Below are 16,666 nucleotides of genomic sequence, written 5' to 3' on the forward strand. Positions count from 1 at the left end.
TGGATTTAATGCCAGAGTTCAGCATGTCATAAGGGCTTCTTGGCATAGGATAAAGATGATCTTGATACAGATTCCCAGTTATAGAAAATTCAAGTGTGAAACGTGGTAAATCATGAATGCAAGTAACATTTAAATGTGACCTTAAGGGAAAAGCTAGAACTATGCAGTGGTGTCAGTGATTATGACTTTAAGAAACAGGGTGTTAAGTCTAAAATTCTACAGACTAAAGTATCTATGTACACTAGGATATATGCAAATAGTAATCCTAAACCTTTCCTTTTGCCATGGGCACCTCTGTGACTGTTTCTGACACCCGTTCTGCCACTGAGCTGGGGAAGTATCCTTGAGAGAGCTGAGACCAGCAGCTGAAGCTGTCCAGATTAGCAAACATCTGTCCATTCATGAGTGCCGTAGGCATCTTGGGTTTTCTCTTTCAGATGTTGGCTCAAGGCAAGAAACAAACAAAAAAAAAGATCCATCAACAGGTGTAAGCAAGGAGGGTGGCATATCATGGGAATATTGTTTTTGGAGTGGTGGTACAAGAGAATTTTAGGAAGACTAGATTTTCTTATAATTCTTGTTTGCTTGCGTTGGCTTTCATTATTTAGATAGTACCAAAAATGTTAAGGTGGTCAAGTTAGTAAGGTCTGGAAACTTGTGTATTAGAATTTTATAACAAGAGTAAATAAAATAGATCTTTGAAAACATGAAGTCTTTTCACAGGCCTGTGTGACAGCTATGTGTCTCTGTAAGGTCACAAAGCAGAACTATGTTATGAAACAAGTTTTATTTGAATGGAAAACTTTATTTAAAACAAGGTGTTATTTTTTTTTTTTTTATTGTAAAGGCGATATACAGACAGGTTACAGTTACATAAGTAAGGAAATGAGTACAATTCTTGCTGAACATTGTTACCCCTTCCTTCATTTTCTCCTGCTTTCCCTTTCCCCCTACACCCTTCTACTACCATATTGTCTTGTGAGTATCACTGTTATACTGCTTCACACTTTGCCCTCTGTCTCACCATTTCTGTCATTCCTTTTCCCATCCCCAAATCAGATAAACTTATATACAAAAAAAATCTTTATCTGAAGAAATTTTTTAGTTGATACAAAAACTACATGTAGGGACGTTGCAGGCTTTTCTGTGTTGGCAAAGGAAATTAGAACACATATATAACAGAACAGAAGGATTGCTTTATTTGGGGAAGAAGCACACTGCTTTAACCGGGTAACTAGTTTACACTGAAGTATGACTACAGGAAAAGAGCAGAGACAGTAGTTACAAGCTTAATGACAAAGAAATTAATGTTCAAATGAGACAGGTCACCGTAGTGAAGAACTATGCCATTGCCCCAGAAATACAGTCATTAGTCTCTTGCTAAAATGAGAAGACATGAAATTCAGTTCCCATTCTTGACTTTCTGCCTTAGGATGCGAAGCCTGGACATGACCACGTCCCAGTCAGCGTATGCTCCTTCGAGATGGCGGGATATCTCCGTTCCTGCCTCATAGCTACGCCGACCATGAAGTAGACGCCAGTTGTCAAAAGTAATCACATCACCTAGGGGAGGTTTTAAATATTAGTAATTCGTGTTTAAATGATTTACAAAGCTAGAACATGTAGCATTCAAAATGTGCTACTCGGTTCACATCAAGAGACAGCACACATGTATTCCTTTATAAAAATATATCTGTTTCATTTTTAACACAAATGAGTTCCTGGATGTGAAATGCTGTAGGCATTATGGTATTTTAAACTACCTAGCATGGTGGGCTCCTGGGTGGTTCATTTTAAAATAATTCCTACATAAAATATTTTCTCTGTGAAAAACTTCCTTATTTATCTACTGATCGTTACTTATTGCTTAATTAGACATGTTTAACAGCTTTCTATGATTATAAGGGTAGTAACAACTTGGTTGGTATTCTATATTTGTTGTATATCTATTTACTTTTGCTTTATTTTCATACCTAGCACTTTTATTTATATGTATTTACATTCCTAATGCTTTTATTTTTAAGAAACACTGGGAAAAAATGTGAGAAACTGCACTTTCTCAAGTTGGGAAACTTGTCCAAAGCTATACTATCACTAAATGCGAGAGCTTGGATCCTGTCTTCTATTTTTGCATTTTTTTCCTTATGGTGCATTAATGGTGCGTGCTGCCATGCTTAAAATCAACCTGCTGTTCCTTTACACCAGTAAATTTATCACAGTTTTAGTGTTACTTTACTATGCCAATTAATTCTAAAGCAATTTCAGTTGAGTGTGGTGTGTGTGTCTATAGTCCCAGGCTAAAGTAAAAGGATGGTTTAAGCCCAGAATTGTTTGAGACCAGCCTGGGAAGCATTATAAAACTTTTCCCCTCAAGAAAACAAAAGAAAGAATATTAAGCCGGGCGCCGGTGGCTCACGCTGTAATCCTAGCTACTGAGGAGGCTGAGATCTGAGGATCACAGTTCGAAGCCAGCCTGGGCAGGAAAGTCCATGAAACTCTTTTTTTTTTTTTTTTTTTTTTTTTTAAATTTTATTTTATTTTATTTGAGAACATACTGTACAGAGGGGTTACAATTACATGGGCAGGATAATGCATACATTTCTTACCAAGCATTGCATCCTCCTCCTTTATCCACCAGGAAACCAGAAGTGGCTTAGGCACCAGGAAACCAGAAGTGGCTTAGGCGGTAGAGCGCTTGCCTTGAGCTGAAGAGCTGAGGGACAGAGCCCACGCCCAGAGTTCAAGCCCCACGACCTACCCTCCCCCCCCAAAAAAAAATTATTAAGAAAAAAAGCAAAAGAAAGACAAGCAATTGCCTGGGAAGGTGGCTCAGTGGTAGAATGCTTGCCTTGCATGCTTGAGGCCCTGGGTTTGATTCCTCAGCATCCATAGGCAAAAAGAAAAAAGCCGGAAGTGACGCTGTGGCTCAAGTGGTAGAGCACTAGCTTTGAGCTAAAGAACTGAGGGACAGCGCCCAGGTCCAGAGTTCAGGCCCCACAACCTGACCCCTCCCCTCCCCCCCCAAAAAAAAGCAATTGCAAGTAAAAAGAATCTTCCAGTGAAACAATCAATAGCAGAGAGAAATTATGCATTTTCGTATAGGAAACAAAGTCCTTTTATGGAAGAGATCTATTTTATAATATGGTGAGTATAGATATAACAATGTACTACATTCTGGAAAGTTGATAAAAAGGTAGATTTTATATGTTCCCACCATAAAATTGGTAATTATTTTAAAAATTCACACATTAATTAGCTCAATTTAACTATTTCATAATACATGCATATGTCACAACAGGATGTATATGTTAAGTATGCATAATTTTCTTTTGCCAGTCCTGGGGCTTGAACTCAGGGCCTGGACACTGTTCCCTGAGCTCCTTCTGCTCAAGGCTAGCACTCTACCACTTGAACCATAGCACCACTTCTGGCTTTTTCTGTTTATGTGGTACTGAGGAATCGAACCCAGCCAGAGCTTCATGCATGTGAAGCAAGCACTCCACCACTGAGCCACCTTCCCATCCTGAAATATACATAATTTTATTTGTCCATTATAAAAATAAATTAAAAAATTATCAAGGCCTAAGTTTCATGGTACTTCAGTTAGTAGAGATGGTTTAGCAAGTAGCTAGAATATGCCAACTTCTATTTTATTTGGAATATTACTATCTTTGCCAGCAAATTTTATGAATAAATATTACATATTTTAATAGGAGAACTAAGAAAAATTTTGTTCAGCTGATTAAGAGAATTAAATCCAACTCTCAGCTTGTTTTGATAGGGCTGTCAAGATAGAATACACAAAACCTGAGTCTTAGCATCAAACGGGATTTCATGTGGCCTACAGCTTCTATTTCAAGTATTTGTTATTCAGGTTGGAGGATCTTACATTTTGGAATGCTTATGAACTTCTTTGGGAATAATCTCAAGGGATTAATCTCAAGTCTGGGGAGTCAACTGAGCAGAGATAGGGGTCAGGAATCTGTTATTTAGGCAAGTTAACAACTGACCAAGATTCCAGATGGGAAAGATTGAAAAAAAAACAATAATAAACAAATAAGCTCATCCTTTCCACTTGTGTGAGAAAATGCCTTCACTCACCTGGATTCATCTTGAAGGTAAACTTGTATTCTTTGCTGTTCATAAGGTCAACAAACTCCTTTAGAGCAGCATAAAAGGGCTGGATTCTTTCAACAGGCACATCAAATATTGTGTCTCTAGTTGCATTATTGAAGTTGATGCGAATCACTTGGCCTTTATCATCTAACCTGTTTTATTTAAGAGAAATAGTTAATATGCACTTTCCAAAATATTCATCTGTATTTGTAAGGGTTAAGGTTCCTTGGAAGATACATCTTATTCTGGTAATTCAAGAATCAAAACATGTGGACATCATATCATAAGGTTACCTGTGGTATAATATGTTAATTTTCACCCTTCCATTCATCGTATGTTTTTTGAAAACTTCCTACATGTCAGGAGGATTCAACTTAACTTAAAACAGGTGTCACAGAAAGTTTCAAGTTAAAAAGGTGTTGTTAGTAAAATTCATTCTGGGTTTTTTATAGTAAAATCCTTTTTATGTTACAAGTTCATAGGTCAATTGCTTTAGAAAGCATTTCATCTACAAGGTCTTAAGTAATGCTTTTGGGGTTTTGTTTTGGCCATTAGTAGAACTGATTGTAGAAACAAAATACAAACAAGTGGTCTAAAGTGAAAGAATACTTTCCAGGCCCAGGGTTCAATTTCCAGTAACACACACACTTCAGATAGATAGAAAAAACTGAATGTTTTTAATGTAACAGTGTAATACATTCTCTTTCTTATTACCTTGTCTTTACTCTCTTAGAAAACAAAAGACAAGTTCGCTTCCTTCCTTCTTTCTTTGCTTGCTTCCTTCCTTCCTTCTTTCCTTCCATCCTTTCTTCCTTTTTCTTTGATGGTGTTAGAAATTGAACCCAGGCCTTTTCACACTTAGGTATGCACCCTACCACTCTCTTAAGTCCCAAATTGTATCTTAGCAAGCAGGAAATTCCTGTACATAACAAGACAATAAAATGAAAAGGCGAATGCACGTTTTCATATTGAGGAAGAGGGAAAAGCTATGAGATGTAAATAACTGGCTATGCATGTAGCTGTTCATAATGTGTAAAAGACAAATATTTAAAAATAAAACAGATATTATTTTCCTACAGAGCTGTTGTTGAAATATTTCTTACTAGTTGAAATAGCATGTCTCACTAAGTGTGCAATGTTTTATGGGACTTGAAGTTGTTGTGGAAATACCGGTCTTGCCTACTGCATCTTGTTTTATGAGGATCCAAAGAGAAATTTATTTCAGATTTTAGAAGCATCTTAGATCTTGGAAGTGATTCTGTTGTCCTTTTGTGTTGGTTTCTAGAAACTTAGAACTGAAATAGCAATCTATCACCAGTAAACAATTGATGTTTATGGATATTATAGAAAGGAATTTTCTTAGCCTAGCACCGTGGTAGGGGCATTCATAGATTAACTCTATATTCATATTAAATTGTAAAAAGGAGTTATTAAAACTTACCCTGAAAAAACAAGCTGTGGATCAGCAAGGGCAAGTCATTGAATAAAGGAACAAACAGCTAGTTAGAAAGGATTTGAATTCATTGGTTGAACTTATAACCAATAGGGTTTTAAAAACAAAGTTTACATGAAGTTACTTTTTTCTTTAAATATTAAGAACATACTTAATGTAATTTGGTAAAGAGTTTTGATTAGGGTGAATATACTTTTTCCTGTTTTGTTCTAAAGTAAAAAGTAAAACTATGGAGTACACAGGATATTTCTGTTGGTTAAAATTTAGGGTAATAAAAGTTTTTTTAAAATAAGTATTTTATTGTGAAAATACTGTACAGAGGGGTTACAGTTACATGAGCAAGGTGATGAGTACATTTCTTATCAAGCATTGTTGACTCCTCTTTTGCTTTTCCCCTACCATCCCTTCTCTCCCATCTCCAAAACTACACTCTCTGCCCCTTCTTCGTCCTCCCCGCTGCCCTGCCTAAATTGTCAAGTTCATTTTCCAACATAGCATCTTGTACATCTCATTGTTGCAATGGGTCAACCTGTATCCCTTCCTCTCCCCAAATCATACCAACATCAAATACACTGAAAACAGGAGTATACCATTGGGGAGGGATATACAAAGCAAAAAAAAAATCATATGGTACCTTATAAATATGTTAGAAACAATAGCAAGAAAGAAAAAAAAAACACTAAACCTCAAGATAAGGTAATAAAAGTTTTGTTGTTAATTGTTTTACTACTATGGAAAATATCTAAAGAGTACTTACTCTATGATTTTGTGTTTAGACTGTACAGAAAAATCACAGTAATCCACTCCAATGTCTGTAAAGTCTACATAGGTGGAAGACAGAATCTGGAATGCCTGAGGATTTTTTTCTTTGAGCTTTTGACACACGTGAAAGCCATCCACAATTTCAGAATCACCTCCTGTGACTGTTTGTTTTATGCAGTGTAGAAGCTGAACCTGGAAGAAGAAATGGAGAAAATGGAGAAATTGATTTAAAAATACTAGCACTTACTGGTTTTTCTTTTGGTTATTTTGTTATTGATTCCAAAAGTAGGAATGTGTGAGATCTGAGTTGCTACTCACTGGCAGAAAGGTCTTCCTGTGGTCTGGCCTCAGCCCCTCCTGCTGTTGGCTTCAGCCCCTCCCCCAGCCCTCTTTTCCTTGGAAAAGAAGGACATCCACGAGAACAAAAATGTGAAATCAGAAAACAGAACAAAATTATTGATAAAGGGCAAAACCTCTTGGTAAAGAAAAACCCCAGACAAAGGTCAGCTTTTGTCCCTTTTCCATCCTTGCTCAAAAGCAAAAGAACATCTCTCCCTCACTCAAGTTTACCAAGTTGGCAACTTTGCAGAAGGCTACTGACAACCTTGAGGCTTATCACCAGCTGCACTGAGTTGCTGTATTAGTCAGGAGCTTATAATAAAACTCATTTCTGTAATAGTGTCAATAACAGTGATAGTATCGTCATTCTGGCCAAGTCAAGATTATGTTTTGCCTATGCTCCTGTAACTCAATGCTGTGTTTTTGCTTTTGTAACCTTGCTGGCTTCCCTCTAGTAGCAAGGCCTTAAGCCCACAGGTGATATCACCACTGTCCTCCAATTGAAGACCACCACCAAATGGTCCCACTATGGGTGGCCTATTGCAAATTATTACGTAGGCTATTTACCATAAAGAACAAATGAATTTAAAGGTCATATAACCATAACCAATGAAAATGTTCCAAGCCTGCTTTGCATAGCTCATCTATGTAACTCTGTGTAACCTACCCCTATAAAAACCCAGCCTACCCTGAGCTCAATTCTCCTACTATCCCAGTAGTAGGAAGCAGACCCTGTGTCACTGTAATAAACTTTCTAGTTCCTTTAACTGGGTGTCTTGGAGTCTCTTTTGTTTTTAATTTTAATTTTTTTATTGTGAAAATACTGTACAGAGGGGTTACAATTACATGGGCAAGATAATGAGTACATTTCTTATCAAGCATTGTAGCCTCCTCCTTTGTTTCCCCTTCCCATCCCTTCCTGTCCTCCCCCGGCCCCCCCACCCAATCCTCCCCATCCCCCCCCACCCTGCGCACCAAAGTTGTACAGTTCATTTTTCTCATTGTTGCAATGGGTCCACCTGTATCCCTTTGGAGTCTCTTTTGGATCTGGGATATTATAAATGGACTTAAAAAATAATTCATTCTACAAGGTTCAAACCTGTTTCAGTTGAAGACATAGAAGAGGCATTATAGTGTTTACTACTAAACAAACGGCACAAGTCAGAAGGGTTGCAAAGAATGAGCACTTGATGAGAAAGTAGTCAGGGAAGCCAACAGGGGCAGTTGTGTATAAACAGGACAAAGGATGATGGAAGGTGTTTAGGACAGATGGAAGGGAGTGAGATTGCAAATAGGTGACAATGCTGATAGGTCTGAAAACATAGCCAATTTACAAAAAAGTAACAAAAAGTTTGGCTATGTAGCAGTGAGTCACAAATAGGAGTAGATTAGTTTGGAAGGGTTATTGGGACTTCTTCCTAGAGAGACTGAAATGTCAGATGGATTCTTAAACTTTTTATTCTACATGGAGGGGAATCACCATGAAGTAACCTAGTCAGGCTGAGTTGAAGAATATTAGGCTAGTGATTTCACTGAACTGTATTTTAGTATTTAGCTTAGTATTTAGTTCAGTGGCTTCACTGTATTTGAGGGGAAACAGGCCAGACTTGAGAGTTTAATGTGCTAGTCCAGGTGTAAGGAAAAGAAGGAAATGAGGTAGGGTAGGGCAAGGAGGGATGAATTAACCAAAGAAACACTGGAAATGAGAAACCAATAGTGAGTCAATGTTAATTAACTTTTCTGAATTTCAGGAGAAAATGTTACACATTATATCATCTTGGAAAGCAAAACAGAGTATAATTTAAAATTATTTTGAGTGAGAGTTTTTCATGGGTTTTGGTATGGATGATTTAAGAACATCGAGCTGTAGAAGCAAACATACCATTCAGTAGTACAAACTTCATTTTTACTGAGTGACATAAGCTAAAAGCAGTCATTGTCTGATTGAATTCTTATAGAATAGAAGCAGCAAATATCTTTAAATGCCCGAGTCAGTATGCATGGAACAAATACTCATTTGTGTGGCTTTGCTCCCTGGGTGGGCTACCCCAGTGCTGGCCATCAGAACTTCCTGCAGTGATGACGAATACAGTAATCACTAGCTTCCCTTAGCCATGGTGCACTTAATACATAGTTGATACATTTGATATATAACTGGTGTGACTAACAAATTTGATTTTACATTTAATTTAATCTTAAATTTAAACTAAATTCATCGAATTAAAGGGTAACTCATTTTCCAGATAAATTTATCTATAGTGTGAACAATATCGACTCTTCTGTTTGTCAGCAAAGCTTGAAATAATTTGAATAGTTCAGAGTGGAATCTCGAACAATAGTACAAATGTGTGCTCTTATTTTATTCTTCTAATGGAGTTGAAGGATTTTAGCACTCTGTTACTTGAAAAAAAATCTATCAAGGCATTTAGCTTTTGGTGTTTCCTCTGCTGATGGAGACAGGTAAAATGTTGTTGTATATCTTTATTTCTTTATAGCATAAACTATGTCAATATAATGTACAAGGTATTGTATTAAGTTTTAAGATATAGAGACACATGATTCTATTCCTGACTTTGAAGACTTTGTAAAGTATGACAATGTTTATGAATAATTTATCATATTATGTTAATTATGAAAATAGCAATCCAAGTTCAGGACCATTATGATGTGTGGAAAAACTAGTCAGAGGCTTAGGATGAAGTATAAGTTTTCCATCAATCAGGACATGATCATTCCTGTCTACCTTTACAAAATATTAAAGGAAATTATGTAAAGTAATACAGGCAAAAATACTTTGAAAAGCATAAAATGCTATGAAAATGTCTAACATGATATTACATGTCAGAAATATTTATGAAGTCATATTGTCATCTTTCTCTTGGCTTTCAATTTTAACTTCATAACTAAATGTAAACTTATACAAAGAAGATAATTAAAAATTCAAATAGGACCTTTAGTTTTCTGATCGCCTTCATTTTCTTCTATCCAATCTCTCCATGCATTTTTTTGAACTGATTTGATGAGTTTGGATTTTAAAATTAGAGTTTTAGAAAATAACTGAACCACATTTAGAATAAATCACACTTGTATGTATTCTCTCTTGACTATCATCCAAAAAGGTGACTATAGGAGTCATTTTTCTGTCATCAATTAGTTCAAAGAAATCATGTGGTGTTTTACACTCAACAGAATAATTTAAAACATGTGAAGTCAAATACTAGACTTAGCTAATACTGGCAAGAACAATGATTAACCACGTAGCACAAAGGAAACATGTTCAGTCAAGATGATGATTAAAAAAGATTCATTTTTATTTTGGCCCCTTTCTCTTTCTTTAACATGAGAATTGCCCCCAATTTGTCTTTAATATTATATATATTATTCTAAAGATACTGTACAGAGGGGGTACAGTTATATGAGCAAGGTAATGAGTACATTTCCTATCAAGCATTGTTACCCCCTCCTTTGATTTTTATCTACCATCCCTTCCCTTCCTATCTCCCCAACTCTTCCCTACCCCCTTTACCCGACCCCGCTCCACAGGAAGTTGTAAAGTTCCTTTTCAACATAATGTCTTGTACATCTCATTGTTACATTGGTTCAACCTGTGTACTTGTTTCAGCATTTTGTTATTTCCCTTCCCCTCCCCAAATTAGAAAAATGTATATACAAGATGAAGGGCACCCGAATCAAATACAGTGACAACAGGGGTTATACCATGGGGGAAGAATATACAAAAGAAAAAAAATCACATAGTACATTAAAAACAACAGCCACAAAGAAAAAACCTCTTGTGTCCCTATCTTGGGGTTCATTTTGCTTAGCATTATCTTATATGGTCATTTGTACATAGCCTTTGACATTTTCTACTTGTCTGGTAAGATTATCCTAGATGTATACTAGTTATTGCAAATAAGGGAAACCAGGGGACCTATGTTTCTTTGGGTCTGGCTTACTTCAGTTAATACAATTTTTTCCAAGTCTTTCCATTTCTTAACCAATGGGGCAGTGTCATGCTTTCTGATGGAGGCATAGAATTCCATTGTGTGTGTGAGTGTGTGTGTGTGTGTGTGTGTGTGTGTGTGTGTGTGTGTGTGTGTATCACATTTTCTTGATCCATTCATCTACTCTGGGGCATCTGGGTTGATTCCCTATCTTAGCTATGGTAAATAATGCTTCAATAAACATAGTTGTGCTGGTAGCTTTAATATGGTCTTTTTTGTGATAGTTTCCGTAAATGCCCAAAAGTGGGACTTCTGGGTCATAGGGGAGCTCTATGTGTAAAGATGCAAATTTGTATGTGATTGTTTCATCCAGTTAAATTTAGCTCAAAACATAGAGCCAAAATCTCTTAAAAGATGGTCTTCTAACTATTGATTATAGATTTTTTGTTTTTGTTTTGGTAAAGGGATGGTTTTGCAAAATTGTATTTGGTTTAGGAAAAGGAGAAAGTTTTAGAGATGGAGAAGGAGAATGTCCCATCAGAAATTGTACTCAGGATTTTTTTTTCTGGTCCTGGGGCCTTGAATCAGGGCCTGGGTGCTGTCCCTGGGCCTTTGTGTGCCCAAGGCTAGTGTTGTACCACTTGAGCCATAGCACCACTTCCAGCATTTTCTGGGTAGTTTATTAGAGATAAGAGTCTCATGGACTTTTCTACTCAGACTGGCTTCCAACCCACCATCCTCAGATCTCAGCCTCCTGAGTAGCTAGTATTACAAGTTTGAGCCACCAGTGCCAGGCTCTGAGGAATTTTTTTGCTCTACATAGAGCATCTTTTCCTAGGACAAGACATGTTTTCCAAAGATAGCATGGTCATTCTCTTCCCAATGTTTGTAGCTTTTGTAATACATTCTTGCAGATTTTCCTATGAGGTTTTTACTTCCTCAGTTCCTGAAACTAGGGTTTTTGTTATGCAGCAAAATGGCCATGTGACTTTGGGGTGAAACTTCACATTATGTTCCCAGATTTCAATTTCTCTTTTAACTCTCGGAGTAAAATTTTTACAAAAAGATTTCAAGATGCAGTTCTGTTTTAAAATCTGCCACGATGCAGCAAAAGATCCTAAGACTTATTTCCATAAAGAAACAATTTTTAAAAGATGCATGAAAATGTCCTATTAGACGTGTAAAGGTATTCACAATTTAAGAACTGACAATTTTTTGGAGTGTTGTGTTTGGAGAAAGAAGCTTTACATAAAATAAATCAGTTGGCCAAATTTCATCTTCTAGGCTCAAAAGAAGGAGGTTATTGGTGTTTAGCTTGCCCTGTGGAAAGTATGCTGAAGCTCACCTTACCCCAGGTGGGTGACGGAGGGCTGGATAATCAGTGTGGAAACTGAGCCTCCCAGTGGTGTAGGCCACATTGTTTGCATCTATCTTGTCTTGAACTTGCCAAGTGTGTCTGTAAAAGACAAGAAGCACATGTATAAACAGGTTGTCACAAAGTCAGAGGCAATGGGCTAGAAAGAATTTAATATGTGGCAGAAGATGGGAACTTTTAATTTTATGAAGTAATTAACATAAGGATGAGAAGCCAGGAAGAGTCCTAGTTTTTTTTTTGTCTAAAGTGAATATTTCAGAAATAACAGTGTTTTGTTTTCTCTCTTGATACATAAAATAATGCATTCATGTACTGATCTAGCCTACAGTTATTAAAGAAGTCTAGGTGACATAGCAGATTCTTTTTTTTATTAGAGCTTAATGCATTAACATGAGTTATCGGGGCAAAATTCGCATGCCATATTTTTAATTTTAATTTAATTTTGTATGTTTATAAGATGGGGGTCTAGTTTCATTCCTTTGCATGAGAATATTCAGTTAGCCCATCTGTCTTTGTTGAAGCCCATCTTTCTTTCTATATTGAATAGTCTTGGCATTTTTTTGGTGGGGGGGTCCGGTCGTGGGGCCTGAACTCTGGGCCTGGGCGCTGTCCCTCAGCTCTTCAGCTCAAGGCTAGCGCGCTGCCACTTGAGCCACAGCGCCACTTCCAGCTTTTTTCTTTTGACTTATGTAGTGCTTCGGAATCGAATCCAGGGCCTCATGCATGCAAGGCAAGTGCTCTACCACTGAGCCACCTTCCCAGCCCCAGTCTTGGCATTTTTGTTGAACATCAGTTTCCCATAATATGTGGGTTTATATCTAGATATCCAACAATTCTATTGTTCTTCAGTGTCCAGCCTTATGCCAGTAGCATACTATTCTGATTACAATAGATGAATTTTGTCTGCTTGGAACCAGTCACAATTTTATAAGGATTTGAGGAAAAGTCTTTGTATTTCTAAGGAAAAAAGTTATCATAATTTTGCACTGAATCTGTAAACTGCATTGGGGAGTATTGGTATCTTAGCAATATCATATCTCCTAACTCAAGCACATAGGTGCACTTTTACTTGCTTATTTACTTATCCATTTATTGCTTTTAATTTGCAAGATTTTATAATTCTCACTGTATTATTTTTTAATCATCAAATTTATTCCCAGATATTTTACTCTTCTGCATGTTGTTGTAAACAAAATTTGTTGACTTAACTTTCTTTTCATATTGTTCTTACTGGCCTATATAAGCAACTAATTTTTGTCTCCTAGTACTGCAACTTTGCTAGATTCATTTTTTGCTCACTCGATTCTATTGAGTTTTTAATACATAAAATCATCCTATTTGAGAGTAGAGAGATTTATTTTTTCTTTCTCATTTAGATATCATTCCTATTTCTTGTGAATTTCTCTGGCTGACCCTTATTTGAAGACAATGTTCAATAGTGATGACAAAAGTTAACATGTTTGTCTTATTCCTACTCTTAGGAAAACACTTTGAATTTTTAGTTTTACCCTTGAAGTTTCAGTTTTTATTTTATCAAGAAATAAAACTTTAAGCTCTTACAGATGCCCTGGTCCAGGAGAAATCTCTTATTTCCAAAGTAATGCTAACTATGATAGGTTGGTAACTTCTATAATGATCATTTCCTGCATTTCTTTGTAGCTTTATCACCCAATTGGGCATCCTTCAACACTAGCTGGTGAATCTTGCATAGGAAAACATTTGTCTTTTTTTGTGGTAGTAAGATTTGAACTTAGAGCCTCATGCCAGCTAGGATGGGCTCTTTATCACTTAAGCCACACCCTCAGTCCTTTTTGGTTTAGTCATATTTTCAGGTAAGGTTTTGTGCTATAGTTTTTCTTCCCTGGCCTCAAATTGAAATCTCCCTACCTATGTCTACCTCCCGAGTAGCTGGAATAATAGTCATGAGTCAAGCTTTTAATCATTTTTGAATAAAAATATGCTTAACAGTAATTCTATTCCAAGATTCAATACAGAATTAGAGCTAGGAAGAAAAATAAGCAAAAGAGTAATTATCAGACCTAATAGAAATCAGTGTTACAAATGTTTAAAAAGGAGTAGGATTCAGCAATTCCCGATGGAAGTCAGATCCTGAAGGGTTTGGACTAGGATTAGGACTTGAGATTTTACTCTATGTGTGGTGAGAAGCCACTGGGGAATTTCAATTGTGTAAATTATGTACTTGTAGGGTGTGTGTGTGTGTGTGTGTGTGTGTGTGTGTGTGTGTGTGTGCATGCGCTCATGCTGGTCCTGGCACTTGAACTAAGGGCCTGGGAGCTGCCCCTGTGTTTTTTATACTTAAGGCTTGTACTCTACCACTCAAGCCATGACTCCAATACAGAGTTTTCGGTGGTTAATTGGAGATTAGAATCTCGAATGGCTGTTCCTTCCCCAGGCTAGTTTTTTTTATTCTATTTTTTTATTTTTTTAATTCTTTTTACTTTTTTATTTTTTAAATTCTTTTTTATTGTCCAGGATAACTTTGAACCATGTCCTTTAGATCTCCTGAGTAGCTAGGATTACAGGTGTGAATCACTGGCAATTTTGCTCTAGTTGTAGTTTTCTTACTTTAGTTTCTGAAGAGTAGGTAGAAGATACTTGGAAATAGTGGGAAGAAAGAGCATTAATGGCAACCAAGACTGGACTGGCAGCCATCACAGAGAATAGTCAGCTTTGAAGGTTAATGGTAGAGCTAATAGGGTTCTGAGACAAATTGGATGTAGAACCTAAATGAAATCCAGAATGGCACCAAGGCTTCCAATTGGAGAAACCATGTAGAGAACTGGACATTTACTGAGATTCACAAGATCAAAATTCACTATCTAGTTGAGGAATCAGTTCCCATTCTAACTTTTTTGAGGAGGTACATGAAGTTAAAGCAAAGAACTTACTGTACAGTCATTTTGATGTAACTAATTTAACTATTTTTTATGCTTTTAAAAGCCTTCATTCACAGATAGCCAAATGATTTTGAAAAGAAGTGCTTTGTTTGGATGATTTAGCTTTCCTCTGAATGGCATCTACCCCTTGTATTTACACAAGCAATACATCACACCTGACAAACCTCCCCAGCATGTCATGTCTACCTTGACATTTCTCCATGAGAAGCTTTTATTAGCTTAAAAAAAAAAAAAGTTAAAGCCACTGACTTAGCAGTGAAGGACACGATGCTATTTTCTATCTTTGCCCACTATTTTCATGTGTAAATTAATCACTGGAACCATGTTGATCTTAGCACATTACGTTTGGATTGGCTTGTGCTTTTCTGCATTTTCTCTGGTTCCTTGTCCCCCTTTCCCCAACCCCTCCCTGCATTATCTTTTTCTGCCTTCACCCACTATTAAAAGCCCAGCTCATTTACAATCTGGAGTCTTGACTATGTTCTTAGATTTAAACTGGACTGGCTTCAAATTCTGGATACATCATTGACTAGCTATGTAAATCTAGGTGATTTATTCTTTTTGAGTCTCAACTTATATACTTGTAAAGTGGAAACTGATATTAATGTAGAGTTGCTATAACAAAAATGCAAGGCCTATGCCTTATACACAAAAAATGTTCGTTAGGACTTTTTATCTTTCTATCTCTCTCCCTCTCCCTCTCCCTTTCTCTCTCTCTCTCTCTGTCTCTCTCTGTCTCTCTCTCCCTCTCTCTCTCTCTCTCTCTCTGGTGTGTGTGTGTGTGTGTGTGTGTGTGTGTGTGTGTGTGTGTGTGTGTGTGTGTGTGTGTGTTCCAGTACTGGGGCTTGAATTCAAGACCTGGGCACTGTCCCTGAGCTTTTGTCCTCAAGACTAGTGTTCTATCACTTTGAGCCACAGATCCATTTCTGGTTTTTGGGTGGATAATTGGAAATAAGAGTCTCATGGACTTTCCTTCCCAGGCTGGCTTTGAACTGCAGTTCTTAGATCTCACCCTCCTGAGTAGCTAGTATTACAGGTGCAAGCCACCAGTGCTCATCTGCCTTTTTCTCTTTCTTAGTCTCTTTGCTATCTCATTCCTCTACTGACAACTCCTGAGCACATTTTACTAGTCTTATTCATTGGAACTGAAATATATGTTTTGTGGCCATAGTTACAATTTTTAAAGAGCTCAATTTCTAAAGATTTCATTTACATATATACATATATAATCTTGCTTCCTCTTCTGAAGTGCAAACTCCTTCAATTCAGAATAGTCTTGTTCTTTTCCTAAGATCCAATCCAATGCCAAGGCTAAACCAATAAATACTGCATGAAAAGCCAAAGAATGGTGACTTTTCTGGGCATCTGATTTCATAGGACACAGGGTAGAGTAGAGCATGGTGGCTTCCGGAGGGTGGGAAGAAATACAACACTTCAGTAAACACATCCTTCCAGGAGTATAACCTAAAGTCTCTTCATAGATTTAGGATTTGTTTTCCTAATGGGCAAAAGTAGAGTTTTCTTTTTCTTTTTTCTTTTCTTTTCTTTCTATTGTGAAAATACCATAGAGAGGGGTTACAATTTCATGGGCAAGGTAATGAGTGCATTTCTTATCAAGCATTGTTAGAGTTTTCTTTTTAAACAAGTTATCTGAGATTGGGAATAAAACTAGTTATTTTGTTCTGCTTTTCACATTTAAAATTAGAATGAGTAGAGTGTATATTTACATTTAAAATTAGAATGAGTAGAGTGTATATTT

The 16,666-nt window shown here is 36.8% G+C and overlaps 1 protein-coding gene across 1 annotated transcript in view; it reads right to left on the reverse strand.

Annotated features, from left to right (window-relative positions):
• Positions 1-1,159: 1,159 nt before the first annotated feature.
• The window catches only part of Bbox1 (gamma-butyrobetaine hydroxylase 1), a 58,767-nt gene continuing 43,260 nt past the window's right edge, over positions 1,160-16,666 (reverse strand). Inside the window, exons 5-8 of the mRNA XM_042691521.1 lie at positions 11,965-12,070; positions 6,327-6,523; positions 4,102-4,268; positions 1,160-1,563 (exon numbers count right to left, since the gene is read on the reverse strand). Coding sequence (XP_042547455.1) covers positions 1,403-1,563; positions 4,102-4,268; positions 6,327-6,523; positions 11,965-12,070 — 631 coding nt within the window. The 3' untranslated portion in view covers positions 1,160-1,402. The remainder of the gene's footprint in view (positions 1,564-4,101; positions 4,269-6,326; positions 6,524-11,964; positions 12,071-16,666) is intronic.

The sequence above is a fragment of the Dipodomys spectabilis genome, unplaced genomic scaffold, assembly GCF_019054845.1.
Source record: "Dipodomys spectabilis isolate Male_0828 unplaced genomic scaffold, ASM1905484v1 ptg000145l, whole genome shotgun sequence".
In the NCBI taxonomy this organism is placed as follows: domain Eukaryota; kingdom Metazoa; phylum Chordata; class Mammalia; order Rodentia; family Heteromyidae; genus Dipodomys; species Dipodomys spectabilis.